Here is an 18844-nt window from a genome sequence, read left to right on the forward strand (position 1 = left end):
TGGCCCATTTTTTGATTGGGTCGTTTATTTTTCTGGAATTGAGCTGCATAAGTTGCTTGTATATTTTTGAGATTAGTTGTTTGTCAGTTGCTTCATTTGCTATTATTTTCTCCCATTCAGAAGGCTGTCTTTTCACCTTGCTTATAGTTTCCTTTGTTGTGCAGAAGCTTTTAATTTTAATTAGATCCCATTTGTTTATTTTTGCTTTTATTTCCAGAATTCTGGGAGGTGGATCATAGAGGATCCTGCTGTGATTTATGTCTGAGAGTGTTTTGCCTATATTCTCCTCTAGGAGTTTTATAGTTTCTGGTCTTACATTTAGATCTTTAATCCATTTTGAGTTTATTTTTGTGTGCGGTGTTAGAAAGTGATCTAGTTTCATTCTTTTACAGGTGGTTGACCAGTTTTCCCAGCACCACTTGTTAAAGAGATTGTCTTTACTCCATTGTATATTCTTGCCTCCTTTGTCAAAGATAAGGTGTCCATATGTGTGTGGATTTATCTCTGGGCTTTCTATTTTGTTCCATTGATCTATATGTCTGTCTTTGTGCCAGTACCATACTGTTTTGATGACTGTGGCTTTGTAGTAGAGCCTGAAGTCAGGCAAGTTGATTCCTCCAGTTCCATTCTTCTTTCTCAAGATTGCTTTGGCTATTCGAGGTTTTTTGTATTTCCATACAAATCTTGAAATTATTTGTTCTAGTTCTGTGAAAAATATGGCTGGTAGCTTGATAGGGATTGCGTTGAATTTGTAAATTGCTTTGGGTAGTATACTCATTTTCACTATATTGATTCTTCCAATCCATGAACATGGTATATTTCTCCATCTATTAGTGTCCTCTTTGATTTCTTTCATCAGTGTTTTATAGTTTTCTATATATAGGTCTTTAGTTTCTTTGGGTAGATATATTCCTAAGTATTTTATTCTTTTTGTTGCAATGGTGAATGGAATTGTTTCCTTAATTTCTTTTTCTACTTTCTCATTATTAGTGTATAGGAATGCAAGGGATTTCTGTGTGTTGATTTTATATCCTGCAACTTTACTATATTCATTGATGAGCTCTAGTAATTTTCTGGTGGAGTCTTTAGGGTTTTCCATGTAGAGGATCATGTCATCTGCAAACAGTGAGAGTTTTACTTCTTCTTTTCCAATTTGGATTCCTTTTATTTCTTTTTCTGCTCTGATTGCTGTGGCCAAAACTTCCAGAACTATGTTGAATAGTAGCGGTGAAAGTGGACACCCTTGTCTTGTTCCTGACTTTAGGGGAAATGCTTTCAATTTTTCACCATTAAGGATAATGTTTGCTGTGGGTTTGTCATATATAGCTTTTATTATGTTGAGGTATGTTCCTTCTATTCCTGCTTTCTGGAGAGTTTTTATCATAAATGGATGTTGAATTTTGTCAAAGGCCTTCTCTGCATCTATTGAGATAATCATATGGTTTTTATTTTTCAATTTGTTAATGTGGTGAATTACATTGATTGATTTGCGGATATTGAAGAATCCTTGCATCCCTGGGATAAAGCCCACTTGGTCATGGTGTATGATCTTTTTAATATGTTGTTGGATTCTGATTGCTAGAATTTTGTTGAGGATTTTTGCATCTATGTTCATCAGTGATATTGGCCTGTAGTTTTCTTTTTTTGTGACATCTTTGTCAGGTTTTGGTATTAGGGTGATGGTGGCCTCATAGAATGAGTTTGGAAGTTTACCTTCCTCTGCAATTTTCTGGAAGAGTTTGAGTAGGATAGGTGTTAGCTCTTCTCGAAATTTTTGGTAGAATTCAGCTGTGAAGCCGTCTGGACCTGGGCTTTTGTTTGCTGGAAGATTTCTGATTACAGTTTCAATTTCCGTGCTGGTGATGGGTCTGTTAAGATTTTCTATTTCTTCCTGGTTCAGTTTTGGAAAATTGTACTTTTCTAAGAATTTGTCCATTTCTTCCACATTGTCCATTTTATTGGCATACAACTGCTGATAGTAGTCTCTTATGATCTTTTGTATTTCTGTGTCGTCTGTTGTGATCTCTCCATTTTCATTTCTAATTTTATTGATTTGATTTTTCTCTCTTTGCTTCTTGATGAGTCTGGCTAGTGGTTTGTCAATTTTATTTATCCTTTCAAAGAACCAGCTTTTGGCCTTGTTGATTTTTGCTATGGTCTCTTTTGTTTCTTTAGCATTTATTTCTGCCCTAATTTTTAAGATTTCTTTCCTTCTGCTAACTCTGGGGTTCTCCAATTCTTCCTTTTCTAGTTGCTTTAGTTGTAGAGTTAGGTTATTTATTTGACTTTTTTCTTGTTTCTTGAGGTATGCCTGTATTGCTATGAACTTTCCTCTTAGCACTGCTTTTATAGTGTCCCACAGGTTTTGGGTTGTTGTGTTTTCATTTTCATTAGTTTCTATGCATATTTTGATTTCTTTTTTGATTTCTTCTGTGATTTGTTGGTTATTCAGAAGTGTGTTGTTCAACCTCCATATGTTGGAATTTTTAGTAGTTTTTCTCCTGTAATTGAGATCTAATCTTAATGCATTATGGTCAGAAAAGATGCTTGGAATGATTTCGATTTTTTTGAATTTATCAAGTTTAGATTTATGGCCCAGGATGTGATCTATCCTGGAGAAGGTTCCATGAGCACTTGAAAAAAAGGTGAAATTCATTGTTTTGGGGTGAAATGTCCTATAGATATCAATTAGGTCTAATTGATCTAATGTATCATTTAAAGTTTGCGTTTCTTTGTTAATTTTCTGTTTAGTTGATCTGTCCATAGGTGTGAGTGGGGTATTAAAGTCTCCCACTATTATTGTGTTATTGTTGATTTCCCCTTTCATACTTGTTAGCATTTGTCTTACATGTTGCGGTGCTCCTATATTGGGTGCATATATATTTATAATTGTTATATCTTCTTCTTGGATTGATCCTTTGATCATTATGTAGTGGCCTTCTTTGTCTCTTTTCACAGCCTTTGTTTTAAAGTCTATTTTATCAGATATGAGTATTGCCACTCCTGCTTTCTTTTGGTCTCTATTTGCGTGGTATATCTTATTCCAGCCCTTCACTTTCAGTCTATATGTGTCCCTTGTTTTGAGGTGGGTCTCTTGTAAGCAACATATAGAGGGGTCTTGTTTTTGTATCCATTCGGCCAGTCTTTGCCTTTTGGTTGGGGCGTTCAACCCATTTACGTTTAAGGTAAATATTGATAAGTATGATCCCGTTACCATTTACTTTATTGTTTTGGGTTCGGGTTTATACACCCTTTTCGGTTTCCTGTCTAGAGAATATCCTTTAGAATTTGTTGGAGAGCTGGTTTGGTGGTGCTGAATTCTCTCAGCTTTTGCTTGTCTGTAAAGCTTTTGATTTCTCCTTCGTATTTGAATGAGATCCTTGCTGGGTACAGTAATCTGGGCTGTAGGTTATTGTCTTTCATCACTTTAAGTATGTCTTGCCATTCCCTCCTGGCCTGAAGAGTTTCTATTGAAAGATCAGCTGTTATCCTTATGGGAATCCCCTTGTGTGTTATTTGTTGTTTTTCCCTTGCTGCTTTTAATATTTGTTCTTTGTGTTTGACCTTTGTTAATTTAATTAATATGTGTCTTGGGGTGTTTCGCCTTGGGTTTATCCTATTTGGAACTCTCTGTGTTTCTTGGACTTGGGTGATTATTTCCTTCCCCATTTTAGGGAAGTTTTCAACTATTATCTCCTCAAGGATTTTCTCATGATCTTTCTTTCTGTCTTCTTCTTCTGGGACTCCTATAATTCGAATGTTGGAGCGTTTCATATTGTCCTGGAGGTCTCTGAGATTGTCCTCGTTTCTTTTAATTCGTATTTCTTGTTTCCTCTCTGATTCATTTATTTCTACCATTCTATCTTCTATTTCACTAATCCTATCTTCTGCCTCCGTTATTCTACTATTTGTTGCCTCCAGAGTGTTTCTGATCTCATTTATTGCATTATTCATTATATTTTGACTCTTTTTTATTTCTTCTAGGTCCTTGTTAAACCTTTCTTGCATCTTCTCAATCCTTGTCTCTAGGCTATTTATCTGTGATTCCATTTTGATTTCAAGATTTTGGATCATTTTCACTATCAATATTCGGAATTCCTTCTCAGGTAGATTCCCTACTTCTTCCTCTTTTGTTTGGTTTGGTGGGCAACTCTCCTGTTCCTTTACCTGCTGAGTATTCCTCTGTCTCTTCATCTTGGTTATATTGCTGCGTTTGGGGTGGTCTTTTTATATTCTGGTGATTTGTGGAGTTCTCTTTATTATGGAGCTTCCTCACTGTGGGTGGGGTTCTATCAGTGGCTTGTCAAGGTTTCCTGGTTAGGGAGGCTTATCTTGGAGTTCCGGTGGGTGGAGCTGGGTTTCTTCTCTCTGGAGTGCAGTGGAGTGACCAGTGATGGGTTATGAGACATCAAAGGTTTTGGAATAATTTTGAGCTGCCTGTATATTCAAGCTCAGGGGAGTGTTCCTGTGTTGCTGGAGAATTTGAGTGATATGTCTTGTTTTGGAACTTGTTGGCCCTTGGGTGGAGCTTGGTTTCAGTGTAAGTATGAAGGCATTTGATGAGCTCCTATTGCTTAATGTTCCCTGAATTCAAGAGTTCTCTAATGTTTTCAGGTTTTGTATTTAAGCCTCCTGCTTCTGGTCTTCAGTTTTTACAGTAGCCTCTAGACTTCTCCATCTATACAGCACCGATGATAAAACATCTAGGTTAAAGATGAAAAGTTTCTCCACATTGAGGGACACTCAGAGAGGTTCACTGAGTTACAAGGAGAAGAGAAGATGGAGGGGGTAGTTAGAGGTAACTGGAATGAGATGCGGTGAGATCAAAAGAGGAGAGAGCAAGCTAGGCAGTAGTCACGTCCTTATGTGCGCTCTATAGTCTGGCCCGCTCAGGTATTTACGGAGTTATACAGGGAAGAGGAGAGGGAGGAAGTAGACAGAGGTGACCAGGAGGATAAGAGAGAGGAATGAGAAGGAGAGAGACAAATCCTGCCAGTAACCAGTTCCTTAGGTGTTCTCCACTGTCTGGAACACACAGAGATTCACAGAGTTGGATAGAGAAGAGATTGGGGAGAAAAGAGACAGAGGCCACCTGGTGGAGAAAAAGGAGAGTCCATAGGAGAAGAGAGTGGTCAAGCCAGTAATCTCGCTCTCAGGTAAACTTGGGTCGTGAAGTTTGGGTTTTTAAATGAACATAATTGACAACAAAAACCTAAGAGCAAAGGTTAAAAATCTAGAGTAGAGGTTGGATTTTCAAAAATACTATATTAAAGAAAAGAAGCAGAAGGAAAACGCAAGAAAGAAAGAAAGAAAAAAAAAAAAAACAAAAAACAAAAAAAAAACCAAGAATTATTAAAAAAAAACAAGCAAACAAAAAAAAACAAAACAAACAAACAAACAAAAACCCCACCAACAACCATCCAAAGGCTATATATGGTGTTTGCCTTAAAAAAGAAAAAAAAAAAATTCTTTTTTTTTTAAAAAAATAGTAATAATAGGTTATAGTAATAAAAATTAGAGGAGAAATAGAAGATTTAACAATTAAAAAAAAAGGTTAGAAAAAAAAAGAGAAAAAAAAAAAAGAAAGAAAAAAAAAAAAAAAGGAATGATTTTTAAAATAGTAAAAATATATCTGGCTCTTCTCTGATGTTTTGGGCCGTGTGGGATCACTTCCAAGGTGGTTCCCTCTGTTTAACTTCTTCCGTTTGCTGGTTTTTCAGGCTCACTAGTTCAGTCGCGCTGTGGGGAGGGGGAATGCCGCAAACTAATAGCGCTGTCGTGTGCTCTCAGTGTCACAGCCCCGCTTGACCTGTCCCTTCTCGCGGCGCACAAACCGCTCCGGCTCTACGATGCACAGCCGGGAACCGTCTGGGGCTGGCCCTAGGCTGCGTGCACTTCCCGGTCCAAGCCGCTCATGTTTGGCGCTCAGGCAGCCCTCAGAGGCACAGATTCGGCTGGGACTGCGCTTTGTGCCCTTCCCAGGTCCGAGTAGCTCAGGAGTTTGGCGAGCGTGATCGCCGCGGCTTGTCACCTTTTCTGTCGCTGCTGCTCAACTTTCTGGGTGGACCGCTGGCGTCCCCCGTGAGGCAGATTGTGACTGTCCAGCACCCCCAGAAGTCTTAGCAAAGAAGCCCGCTTGCAGTTAGGTAAGTAAAGTCTCTCCGGGTCTGCAATTGCCCCTTTCCAGTCCTTACGGCTCTGGCTGCCTGTCCCCGGCGGGGGATGGTCTGCAGCCGGCTTTTTCCGTTCCGTCCTTTGTTCTGTGCTCGGTCCTGGCGGCGTCTTATGTTCGAGCTTTTCGTGCGGTAGCTATCCCACAGTCTGGATTGCTAGCGCAAGTTAGATCGTTCTGGTTGCGCGTGGGGCGTTCCTGCCCGATTCTTACAAAGCACTGCAGCCCGCGCCTCCCGCGCGTCCCTGCCCTGCCCCCACTTCCCTATGGCGGATGCCGGCGTCTGTGCTGCTTTTCCGCTGGGGGAGTTACTGTTGGGCTTGTAATCTCTTGGTTTTAATTATTTCTTTATTTTTCCTTCCTGTTATGTTGCCCTCTGGGTTTCCAAGACTCGCCACAGACTCGGCAGGGAGAGTGTTTCCTGGTGTTTGGAAACCTCTCTTCTTAAAATTCCCTTCCCGGGACGGGCTTCCCTTCCCGGGACGGGCTTCCCTTCCCGGGACGGAGTTCCCTCCCCACCTCCTTTGTCTCCTTTTTCGTCGTTTATATTTTTCCCTACCTGTTTTTGAAGACAATGGTCTGCTTTTCTGGTTGCCTGCTGTCCTCTGCCAGCCTACAGAGGTTGTTTTGTGGAGTTTGCTCAGCGTTGAAATGTTCTTTTGAGGAATTAGTGAGGGAGAGAGTGGTCTTCCCGTCCTATTCCTCCGCCATCTTTATGCTCCTCCAACACAGAATTTTAAAAGAAACCTCCCTTTAAATTTGTATAGAGAAGGGGAAAAAATCTGACACTTGTAGTTTGTTTCCTCCTGTCACTTAAGAGAGAGATTAAAAATTGTCTAACTCTTGCACCCTATTTCTTCTGCTTGGAGACCCTAGCCTTCCTGCCTGTTACCCTCTCACTGTCTACTGAAGAAGCACTAAAGGTAAATTTTTAAAAACATAAGTATTTACCTTGCTTTGAAAAGTAGTTTAAAAATAAATCCTGAGCTTGATGAAATTACTCTAAAATCTCTTTATTTGACCCTGTTATAGTCCTATGAGACTGCTTTCTGTACAGTGGATGTTGTTGAAACAAAACACAGAAGCCATTTTACTCGCGTTTGTTTCCTGTGACTAACATTGTTATCAATCCAATACAAATATATTAGATTTTGTTCAACATGTGTGTTCTAGGGGTTAATATGGGGAATGAAAAATTTCAAATTTGAAAGAATTATACAGTGAACACCCATACATTCATTACCTAGTTCTTCAATAAATATATGTACTCACTCCACCACATATCTGTCTACTTGCCCATTTCTCTCTCCATCAACTAATACATCTTTTTAAAATGCACTAAAATAAGCTTCAAGTATGCTTCACTTCAGCTCTGAGTACTTCAGCATTGCTAGCATTAGCTGGGGTTCAGTATTTGCTTATGGTTCTTATTTACTCCTTTAGGTAAATTTTATATACAGGCACAAGCACAAATCTTAAGAGCACTCATTTGTCAATGAGTTTTGACAAACGCAAACACCTATGTGTTGCAATCAGTTAAAACAAAAGCAATAAAAACACCTCAGAGGGTTTCCTTACATACCCTTCTACGTGTATCCATGTCCTCAACCCAAGAGGGAACTGCTTCTGACATTTTCCCCCTCATAGATTCTGTTCAGTTCAGTTCAGTCACTCAGTCGTGTCCGACTCTTTGCGACCTGATGGACTGCAACACACCATGCAACATGCCATTATAGATTAATTTATTTCAGAATCTATAATGTATAGTCTTCTGTGCCTGACTTCTTTCACTCAGCATAGTTTTTGAGATGCATCCGTGTTTATGTAGATATATGATTCATGTGTTTGTATTGTGGGTAATATTCTACTTTTGAATATATTTGTTGCTTTGTTGCCTAGTCATTTACTCATGTCTGACTCTTTGGTGACCTCCATGACTGTAGCCCACCAGGCTCCTCTGTCCATGGGATTTCCTGGGCAAGAATATTGGAGTGGATTGCCATTTCCTTCTCCAAAGAGTAGTCCTGGACCAGGGATCAAATCCGTGCCTCCTGCACACATCTCCTGCATTGCAGGTGGATTCTTTACCGATGAGCCACCAGGGAAACCTCCTTTGAATATATTACTGTTTACTATCCCCCAGTTAATTTACATATTGTTTGCTTCCAGTGTGAGATTGTTATGAGAAAGCTGTGATCAACATTCCCATACAAGTCTTATTGAGTCAGCTTTCATTTCTGTTGAGAAAATTCTTACATATGATATTGCTGGATCATGGGGTAGTTTATGTTTCTTTGTATAAGAAACTGTCAGACCCTCGAATGTAGCTTTTACATGCCCACAGTTATGTACGCATGTTCCAGTTGCTCCACATGACCACTGTACTCTGTTGCTTCTTCACTGACCTCCATTTCATTTTTCTCCTAAGGAGGCACACTTCCAGTGTGGGCATCTGACTGAGTGGCTCAACCATAGAAAATGTCAGTTAGGCATCATCACTCACAGCTAAAATCCAACTTACTTCTACAGTGTTCAGGCCCATCCAACACCTATGTTACTCCCCACCTCACTTGTGATGCTCAGATAAGATGCAGGACCCTGTAATGACCTGTCCACAATTGCTGCTTCCCAGAGGGCCAAAGTTGAGAAGTATCAGTCTGGGAGCAATGAGAGGTGGAGCTGGTGGGATCCAGGAAGTCTTCCTAGAGGAGGTTATTTAGGATCAAGGACAAGTTAGAATTAACAAGGCACAGAAGAGAGGAAGCAATTGTATGATTAGATGCTTTACTCAAGGGTCTCTGAATCTTCAGTGGCAGAGCTGATGTGACTACTGATTGGATGTGGGAGGCAAAAAGAAGTGGAGAACTGAGCCTAGCCACTGGAATTGGTCTATATGCCCACTTGGGTCAGAAAAGAGACTTTGGGGTGGTGCAAGGTAAGGAGTTAGAGCTGAGACTCTTCCCTAAACCCAGGACCACGTGGCCTGCAGCCTAGGAACAAGGGTAGACAAGGAAAACCTACCTTTCAGCAAGAGGAAATATCAAGGCTGATATCTACCTCCACGGAAGTTTGGATTTTTTTTTCTCCACAGGAGAATAAAAATGTCAAGTCTTTACTTCTTATGTGTTGAGCCCAAATATGCATGATTTCTAAGGTCTAGCAAATTCAACCTGGAAATTAACACAATTGGTGCCCAACAGGAGACTGGCCTGGAGGGTCCTGAGCAGGAACAAGTGCAGTTATTCTGAGTGAAGCTCCCAACCCAGGCAGCAGGATCCTCCCAGGAAAAGGGGGTCCTGTAAAAGGGGGCTCACAGTTTAATGACAAGGTACATGAGGGATCAATCCATTGTGAGTTATAAGAACTCCAGTGAACAAACACCAAGATAAAGCAAATAAATACACTTAATACAATAAACACATTAGAAAAAGACACCATGAAATAAGGACAGGAATAAGGATATGAGAGAGAGCCTTAATGGGTTTGCAGAATATTCCCCCAAATTCATGTATACTCAGAATGTCAGGATGTGATGCTATTTAGAAGTATGGTCTTTGCAGACATATTTAGTTAAGGATTTAGGGATGGAAATCATCCTGGATGGAGGGTCAGCCCACAGTCCAGTGACTGGTGTCTTTATAAAAGAAAGGACATAGGTTTGCACACACAGAGTTGAGAGAAGATGAGCACGTGAAGGTGGAGACAGAGATAGACTTAAGCAGCCATCAGCTAAGGGGCCTCCATAAGCTGAAGGAGGAAAAGATGGACCCTATTGGACCATTACAGATAGCACAGCCCTGCTGACACCTTAATTTCAGACTTCGGGCCTCCAGGATTGTGAGAGAATAAATCTGTTGTTTTAAGCCACCTAACTTGTACTTGGTGCAGTAGCCCTAGGAAACCAAGACAAGTTTCCAGAAAGGAAAAAAAATCTTTCTCATATTTTTAAAAATTTACAAAGAGGATTGCTAACCTTCTGCACTAGAGTGTGGTGGTTACATGGATCCCAGGACCCCGTGTCATATCCTGTGTCCCCCAGAGTCTGAGACTTAAAGAGGAGGGTCCACTGGTCTAGAAAAGGGTGGTCAGTCCAAATGCCCACAGGAGCCAGGAAGGAAGGAAATTAAGAGGATTAAGGCCCCTGGGGAGGACCACTTGCATGTGTCAGGGCTGGTGAAAAAGCAAGATGTCCTGTGCATGACATGATCTCATATTTATAAAGCTGCAAAATGAACTACAGATATGTATCATAAACGTGTGCAAACATGTATGCATATGTATGCTCAGTCACTGTCTTGTTGGATTCTGTGACCACATGGACTGTAATTCACCAGACTCCTCAGTCCATGAAATTTTACCAGGCAAGAATACTGGAGTAGGTTTCCATTCCCTTCTCCAGGGGATCTTCACAACTCAGGGATGGAACCCACATCTCTTGCATTGCAGGCAGATTCTTTACCACTAGAGCCACTTGGGAAGCTGTATATCTACACACACGTCTACATATGATTTCAGGGCATGTGAAATGTGCTGAAGTCCGTATAAGAAGTTGAGAACATAGATGCTTCCTGGATGAAAGGATCACACTCTTCTGAGCAGCCAGTAAGTCCAGCCACACCTAAAGAGGGGAAACCGGGACATGGGAGATGATCATACTCTTGCTTTATGTCAGTTATACATGAGAAGAAGAAAATATAAAAAAGCTAAACAAATATAAGAATGAAAAACAATATAAAGTTAAGGAGCATCTGCTCAGCTCCACCCCTCCCTCGCAAGGCAAAACAGCCCAGTGACAGCAGATCTCCTGAGGCTTCAAATTCAGTTCAGTTCAGTCGCTCAGTCATGTCTCTTTGTGACTCCATGGACTGCAGCACACCAGGCTTCCCTGTTCATCACCAACACCCAGGGCTTGCTCAAACTCATGTCCATTGAGATGGTGATGCCATCCAGTGATCACATCCTTTGTCATCCCCTACTTCTCCTGCCTTCAATCTTTCCCAGCATCAGGGTCTTTTCCAATGATTGGTTCTTCACATCAGGTGGCCAAAGCATTGGAGTTTCAGCTTCAGCATCAGTCCTTTCAATGAATATTCAGGACTGATTTCCCCTAGGATTGACTGGTTTGATCTCCTTGTAGTCCAAGAGACTCTCAGGAGTCTCCTCCAACACCACAGTTCAAAAGCATTCATTCTTTGGCAGTCAGCTTTCTTTATAGTCCAACTCTCACATCCATACATGACTACTGGAAAACCCATACCTTTGACTAGATGGACCTTTGTTGGCAAAGTAATGTCTCTGCTTTTTAATATACTGTGTAGGTTGGCCATAGCTTTTCTTCCAGGGAGCAAGCATCTTTTAATTTCATGGCTGCAGTCACAATCTGCAGTGATTTTGGAGCCCAAAAAATAAAGGCTGTCACTGTTTCCATTGTTTCCCCATCTATTCACCATGAAGTGATGGTACCAGATGCCATAATCTTCATTTTTTGAATGTTGAGTTTTAAGCCAGCTTTTTCACTCTCCTATTTCACTTTCATCAAGAGGCTCTTTAGTTCCTCTTCACTTTCTGTTGGTTTTCTTCACTTTCACACCACCACATAAGGGTGGTGTCACCTGCATATCTGAGGTTATTTATATTTCTCCCAGCAATCTTGATTCCAGCTTGTGCTTCATCCAGCCCTGCATTTCACATGATGTACTCTGCATATAAGATAAATAAGCAGGCTGAAAATATACAGCCTTGACATACTCCTTTCCCAATTTGGAACCAGTTCATTGTTCAATGTCCATTTCTAACTGTTGCTTCTTGACCTGCATAGAGATTTCTCAAGATGCAGGTAAGGTGGTCTGGTATTCCCATCTCTTTAAGAATTTTCCAGTTTGTTGTGATCCACACAGTCAAAGGCTTTGGTGTAGTCAATGAAACAGAAGTAGATGTTTTTCTGGAACTCTCTTGCTTTTTTGATGATCCAACAGATGTTGGCAATTTGATCTCTGGTTCTTCTACCTTTTCTAAATCCAGCTTGAACATCTGAAAATTCTTGATTCACATACTGTTGAAGCCTGGCTTGGAGAACTTTGAGCATTACTTCGCTAGCATGTGAGATGAGTGCAATTATGCAGTAGTTTGAGCATTCTTTGACATTGCCTTTCTTTGAGATTGGAATGAAAACTGACCTTTCCCAGTCCCGTGGCCACTCCTGAGTTTTCCAAATTTGCTGGCATATTGAGTGCAGCACTTTTACAGAATCATCTTTTAGAACTTGAAATAGCTCATCTGGAATTCCATCACCTCCACTAGCTTTGTTCGTAGTGATCCTTCCTAAGGCCCACTTGACTTCGGACTCCAGGATGTCTGGCTCTAGGTGAGTGGTCACACCTTTGTGGTTATCCGGGTCATGAAGACTTTTTTTGTATACTTCATCTGTGTATCCTCTTGCCACCTCTTCTTAATATCTTCTGCTTCTGTTAGGTCCATACCATTTCTGTCGTTTATTGTGCCCATCTTTGCATGAAATATTCCCTAGGTATCTCTAATTCTTGAAGAGATTTCTAGTCTTTCCCATTCTATTATTTTCCTGTATTTCTTTGCAATGATCACTGAGGAAGGCTTTCTTATCTCTCCTTGCTATTCTTTAGACTAATACAAGATGGTAGAATAGAAGAATGTGTGCTCATCTTCTCCAGCGAGAACTCCAAAATTGCAACTCGCTGCTGAACAACCATCAAAAGGAGAATGTTAAATCCCACCCAAAAAAGATACCCCATGTCTAAGGGCAAAGGAGAAGCCCCAACAAGACAGTAGGAGGGGCGAAATCATGTTTAGAATCAAACTCCATACCCGCCAGAGACACTCAGAGGGCTCAAACAAAACCTTGTGTGCACCAGGACCCAGAGGCCAACAGAGACTGAGCCAGACCTGCCTTTGAGTGTTTGGGTATTTCCTGTGGAGGCATGGGTGAGCAGTGGCCTGCCATGAGGACAGGGGCTCTGACTGCAGCAGACCTGGGTCACATAGCGTGTGGCATAAGCCCTCTTGAAGGAGGTCGCCATTAGCCCCGCAATAGAGCTGCCAAGCAGACAACTCACAAACTGAAGAACATGTTAAGAAAATTCTAGGATCCACAACAGATTGGGGATCTGGCAGAGGGACTGAGAACCTCCAGTGAATCTGACTTTGGAGGCCAGTGAGATTTGATTACAGAACTTCCACAGGACTGGGCAAACAGATTCTTGGAGGGCACAAACAGAAACTTGAGGCTTCAAAAGGAGCTGGAAATGTGGATTTTCTTGTGAAATAAAAACACTGCAGCTATCTAACACTTAGGGAAAAAATAATACACATAGTATACATTCTTTTCTGCTTTATTGACTATGCCAAAGCCTTTGATTGTGTGGATCACAATAAACTGGGGAAAATTCTGAAAGAGATGGGAATACCAGACCACCTGACCTGCCTCTAGAGAAACCTATATGCAGGTCAGGAGGCAATAGTTAGAACTGGACATGGAACAACAGACTGGTTCCAAATAGGAAAAGGAGTACGTTAAGGCTGTATATTGTCACCCTGCTTCTTTAACTTCTATGCAGAGTACATCATGAGAAACGCTGGACTGGAAGAAGCACAAACTGGAATCAAGATTGCTGAGAGAAATATCAATAACCTCAGATATGCAGATGACACCACCCTTATGGCAGAAAGTAAAGAGGAACTAAAAAGCCTCTTGATGAAAGTGAAAGAGGAGAGTGAAAAAGTTGGCTTAAAGCTCAACATTCCGAAAATGAAGATCATGGCATCTGGTCCCATCACTTCATGGGAAATAGATGGGGAAACAGTGGAAACAGTGTCAGACTTTATTTTGGGGGGCTCCAAAATTACTGCAGATGGTGATTACAGCCATGGAATTAAAAGACGCTTACTCCTTGGAAGGAAAGTTATGACCAACCTAGATAGCATATTCAAAAGCAGAGACATTACTTTGCCAACAAAGGTCCTTCTAGTCAAGGCTATGGTTTTTCCAGTAGTCATGTATGGGTGTGAGTTGGACTGTAAAGAAAGCTAAGTGCCAAAGAATTGATGCTTTTGAACTGTGGTGTTGGAGAAGACTTGAGAGTCCCTTGAACTGCAAGGAGATCCAACCGCTCCATTCTAAAGGAGATCAGTCCTGGGTGTTTTTTGGAAGGAATGATGCTAAAGCTGAAACTCCAATACTTTGACCACCTCATGTGAAGAGTTGACTCATTGGAAAAGACTCTGATGCTGGGAGGGATTGGGGGCAGGAGGAGAAGGGGACGACAGAGGATGAGATGGCTGGATGGCATCATCGACTCGATGGACGTGAGTTTGAGTGAACTCCGGGAGATGATGATGGACAGGGAGGCCTGGGGTGCTGTAATTCATGGGGTCACAAAGAGTCGGACACGATTGAGCAACTGAACTGACTGACTGACTGATACATTCTTTTCCTGAAAACTCCCTTAAGAGAAACCAAACACATCCCTGGGCCACCTTCAAGACACACAGGTTTGCAGCCCCTAATCTGAAGCAAGTCAAGCTTGCATGCACTTGTTTCCAGAGTGGAGCCAGGACCTTCTGGGTCCTCTGTGAGGAAATGGGGGGGAGGGTACAGGTAGCTAGCATTACTGTGTTTTGTTTCAGGCTCTCTGAGGAGACTTTCACATGCTTTTATTCATTTTCTTGACACAAATCAGGTATTAAGCCCATTGTACAAATTAGGAAACTGAAGCTGCGATGAAAAACTTGCCCAGGATCATCCAGCTTTAAAGTGTCTCCTCCAGGCCCCACAGCCTCCTTGTCACTGTGAGTCTCCATCTCCCCTCCTCCTTCTCTGCCCTTCTGGCACCTCCTCCTCCTTCTTCTGTCCCAGCCATGACCTTCCCGGCTCTCTGTCTTCCAGTCCACATGCCTGATGCTGGGCAGGCAGGGCTCAGCAACATACAGGCTGTGCTCTGATGTAGCACGTGCCATGGAGAGTGGCCCCATGTCCGCACTCACAGATAGAGTGGAGGATGGGCTGCTGGGAAACTCAGGTAAACCTCCTGCTTTACAGGTGGGGGAACTGAGGCCCTGAGAGGGCACAGGCCTTACCCAGGGTCACACAGAAGGAAACCCCATGTCTCTCTTTCCCCAAGCTCTGCTTCTGTGGTGTTAAATGGACCCAAAGTTATTATTTAGCCATAGGTGTAAATTGCAGGGTCATTTTAACAATAAATTGGGAACAAATTCAGGGACAGAGTGACACCCCAGCCTGTCTCTGAGCCAGTGCCCTCCCCACCCTGGCAGTGCCCGCTGGGAGGCCCGCAGGCTCCAGGGCTCCACTGGCAATTGGGGCTCAAGGAGCTTTATGAGTCCAGGGAGGTTCTCAGGTCTGCTCTGTTTCTCTTTCCAATCTCAGCTTGTCCCAGGGTTTATTATCAGCAAAGGTGATATAATAATCCCCTGATGACAGGAAGCTGGCTGGGGCTCAGGGTGCTGGCCCTTCCGCCCTGGGGGCCTCTCAGCAAATAGTCCCTTGGAAACAGGGCAGCTGTCTCTGAGGAGGGGGCAGGCTGGGAGGGGCCTCACTCCCCCCACACTGGACCCTGGAGGAGCCCCTGTGTGAGAAGGACTGCAGCCCTGGCTGGCGGGACTGAAGCCCTGGCGGGTGGGACTGCCTTGGGCATGACTTCGGCAATTCCGTGGTCTTCAAGGTCCCTGCCACTCTGGCCACATGTCCCTGTCACAGCCCTGAAACCCCTTCAGGCCCCTCTCAGTTCCAGTCCAGGCCCCTCCTCCATGGGAAGGTTGGCTCCATGCCTGCATCCCTTCTGGGTCAGAAGACCCCCTACTGGGCTGCCTCAGGGCCACCGGGACCCTGGGATCCCCCTAGTCATCTCCACTCTGCCCCCCACCCCACCCCTGTCCCAGGAGCATCCTCAGGGTTGTCCCCTCCCAGGGGCCCTGCAAGGGCCTCCTCTTTCAGCTCCTGCCCTTAAAAGGGGGCCGATCATCCATCCATCCCCACCCATTCCCTGGATGCCCTGAAGGGCTCCACATCAGCATCAGACACAGCATCCTTGTTCATTTCCAATCCCTTCTTCCAGTTTGGAAGCTGCTAACCAGTCTCCCAGGCCAGGAGAGTCCTCACAGGTAGGACTACTCCTGGATCTTTCCAGACTCCTACATAGATGGCAGCTTTGGAGCTTCAGAGCCCAAAATTATGTTCATTTATTCTGTGGTTCCTCCATGATGTTCTACTTTGGAGTCGTGCTGGGTTGTGGCGGGGGAGTCCTCTCCTCCCCAGGGGGGAAGAATCACATGTGAAGGCGAAATGGGGGGAGGGGATTCAGAACAATCCATCCTCCCATGTCATCTTGTCCCCACAGCCTTGCTCTCACCCCATGGCTCCTCCCTGCTCACCTCTGGAGTTGCCCTCCTCTGGGTGGGGCTGTGTCCCCTCAGATGGCAGCTCCTTCTAGTGATGCTGCAGGGAGGACAGGCCAGGATACTTCAGATTGTCCCGGCTGTGTCTTCAGGTTGCTGTGGAAGGAGGCTGTGTCCCTGAAGATGTGTCCTGGGTCCCAGAGCCCTGGTCTTTGGTCCTGGGCTCCCACCCACAGGCCCTGCTGACATGCTGGGCTTTAGACCAAAGTGTTCACACCCACAGTTTTGGCATTTTACCTGGATTCCCACTTCCTAGTCATGCCACCTAGGGAAGGAACTTGATTCCATAGCCTTAGTTTTCTCATCTGTAAAATGGGGTTAGCAGTAAAATCCACAGTTCCTTTTCTGAAACCCTTGGAGTCAGATCTGCTCCAGACAAGTGAAATGGCACATCTACTCTACATGACATCACACCCCACTGGGGTGTGAACGCACCCTATATTCAGACATTAGTGTTTCTGCAACTGAACTTTTGAAATTTCACACTAAGTGAATTAAATAGATATCATGAATTGTCTCATGTCTGTTCAGGTCAAATTTTGTTACCCAACAATTTTTCAAAAATTTGTTTTCAATTTTGAGAGACTCGAAGGGTTTGGATTGCAGATAAGGACCATCCTTCTCTGTGTCTCCATAGATAATGGCACACAGTCAGAGACCCACAATGTTCATGGTTTGAGGCCAGACTCAACCCAGCTCTGAGGTTTGGGATAAGACAAGTCTCCTGACAAGGCCAACAGTGATGGGTGGGGGGAACCATTCAGGAGCAGCTGTGCTGTTACCCAAGCGTCTGGGCCATTCGTTCTAACTCCACAGACCCTGAGCCTCTGCCGTCACAGGTCCCTGAGCCTTTCTAGCTGAAACTCTCTTAATCAACTTCCAGAATTGGATCTTTTTACAGTGGTTACTCAGGAAGATCCTGCCACTCCAGTGACTGTGACCTGCCTGACCTTCACGACACCATGTCCAACTCAGGAACAACTCTATACCTGTCCGACTTGGACATGACGTGCCGGTTCCTCCGCCTGCCACAGATTTTTTCCACCTGCATGTCCTTCTCTCTGGTGGCCGACATGGGCATTCACAGGGGGTACATAGGTAACTGCTTTATGTCCATCTGGTGCTTCTGTTGTGCGGTGACCCTCATTATCCTCACAGTTGAGTTACGTAGGCTCGCATCAGAATTTCCTTTCTTCTGGTACTTATCTAACACCTACGCCTGCTACTCTGCCCTCCTCTGTCTCTCGGCCTCCATCATCTACTCCATCACCTATGTCCAGTTCCTGCCTTATGGTCCTTACCGGGACCGGGCCATCGCTGCTACTGCGTTCTCCTGCATCGCGTCTGTGTTTTATGCCACGGAAGTAGTCAAAATGTGGGAGCGCAGTAAGATCTACAAGACCTCCTGCTATGTGCTCACCATGCCAGGCCTGCTGAAGGTGCTGGAGACCTTCATGGCCGGCATCATCTTCGCCTTCATCAGCAACACCTCCCTGTATCTGCACCAGCCAGCGCTGGAGTGGTGTGTGGCCGTGTACTCCATCTGCTTCATCCCAGCAGCCCTGGCCATCCTGCTGAACCTGGGCGAATGGAAATGCAGGCTGCCCGGGCCCTTCCCTCTCTTCCAGCTTGTGCTCAGCCTGCTCTCCGTCCTCCTCTATATCAGTGCTCTGGTCTTCTGGCTGCTCTATCAGTTCAACAAGGAGTTCGGCGGGCATCCTCAGCGGTCTAGCGATGGGGACTGCAGGGATGAGCTCATCTACGACATGTGCACCTGGGACCAGTGCCTGGCTGTGGCCATCCTGACAACCATCAACCTGCTGGTTTACATGACCGAACTGGGGTACTGGGCCTGCCAGGTCTCTGTGGAGACTAAGGCTCTGCCCAGGGTCTCCTGATCCCCTCTGCTCACAGGAGGTATCTTTACAGAGTTCTGATGCCCTCTTCCTGGCTCCCTCTCTCCCTCCTCACATCCTTCCCCCTTCATCTCACTCTCTTTCCTGTTTCCTTCTCCCCTTCTCCGTCTCCTTCCTGGTTTCCTTGGTTGCTCACACACTGTTTTGCCTTTTTCTCTTTCTGCTCTCAACTTTTCTACATTTTCTGCCTTTTGTCCTTTATCGGGTCATCCTTGGTTTTCCCATCTCTTGTGTCCCGACCACCTCTCCCCATCTTCCTTCTTCTGATCCATCAGGACCTGAGACTCCTTCCTTCTCTGCCCACCGCCCCCTC

General features: G+C 44.0%; 1 protein-coding gene across 1 annotated transcript; it reads left to right on the forward strand.

Annotated features, from left to right (window-relative positions):
• The first annotated feature begins 17664 nt into the window (after positions 1–17664).
• Positions 17665–18513, forward strand: LOC138095417 (myeloid-associated differentiation marker-like). Its single transcript, XM_068991472.1, has one exon. The coding sequence runs from the start codon at positions 17665–17667 to the stop codon at positions 18511–18513; it is 849 nt and encodes a 282-aa protein (XP_068847573.1).
• The last annotated feature ends 331 nt before the right edge of the window (positions 18514–18844 follow it).

Source organism: Capricornis sumatraensis, chromosome 19 (assembly GCF_032405125.1).
Source record: "Capricornis sumatraensis isolate serow.1 chromosome 19, serow.2, whole genome shotgun sequence".
Taxonomy (NCBI): Eukaryota; Metazoa; Chordata; class Mammalia; order Artiodactyla; family Bovidae; genus Capricornis; species Capricornis sumatraensis.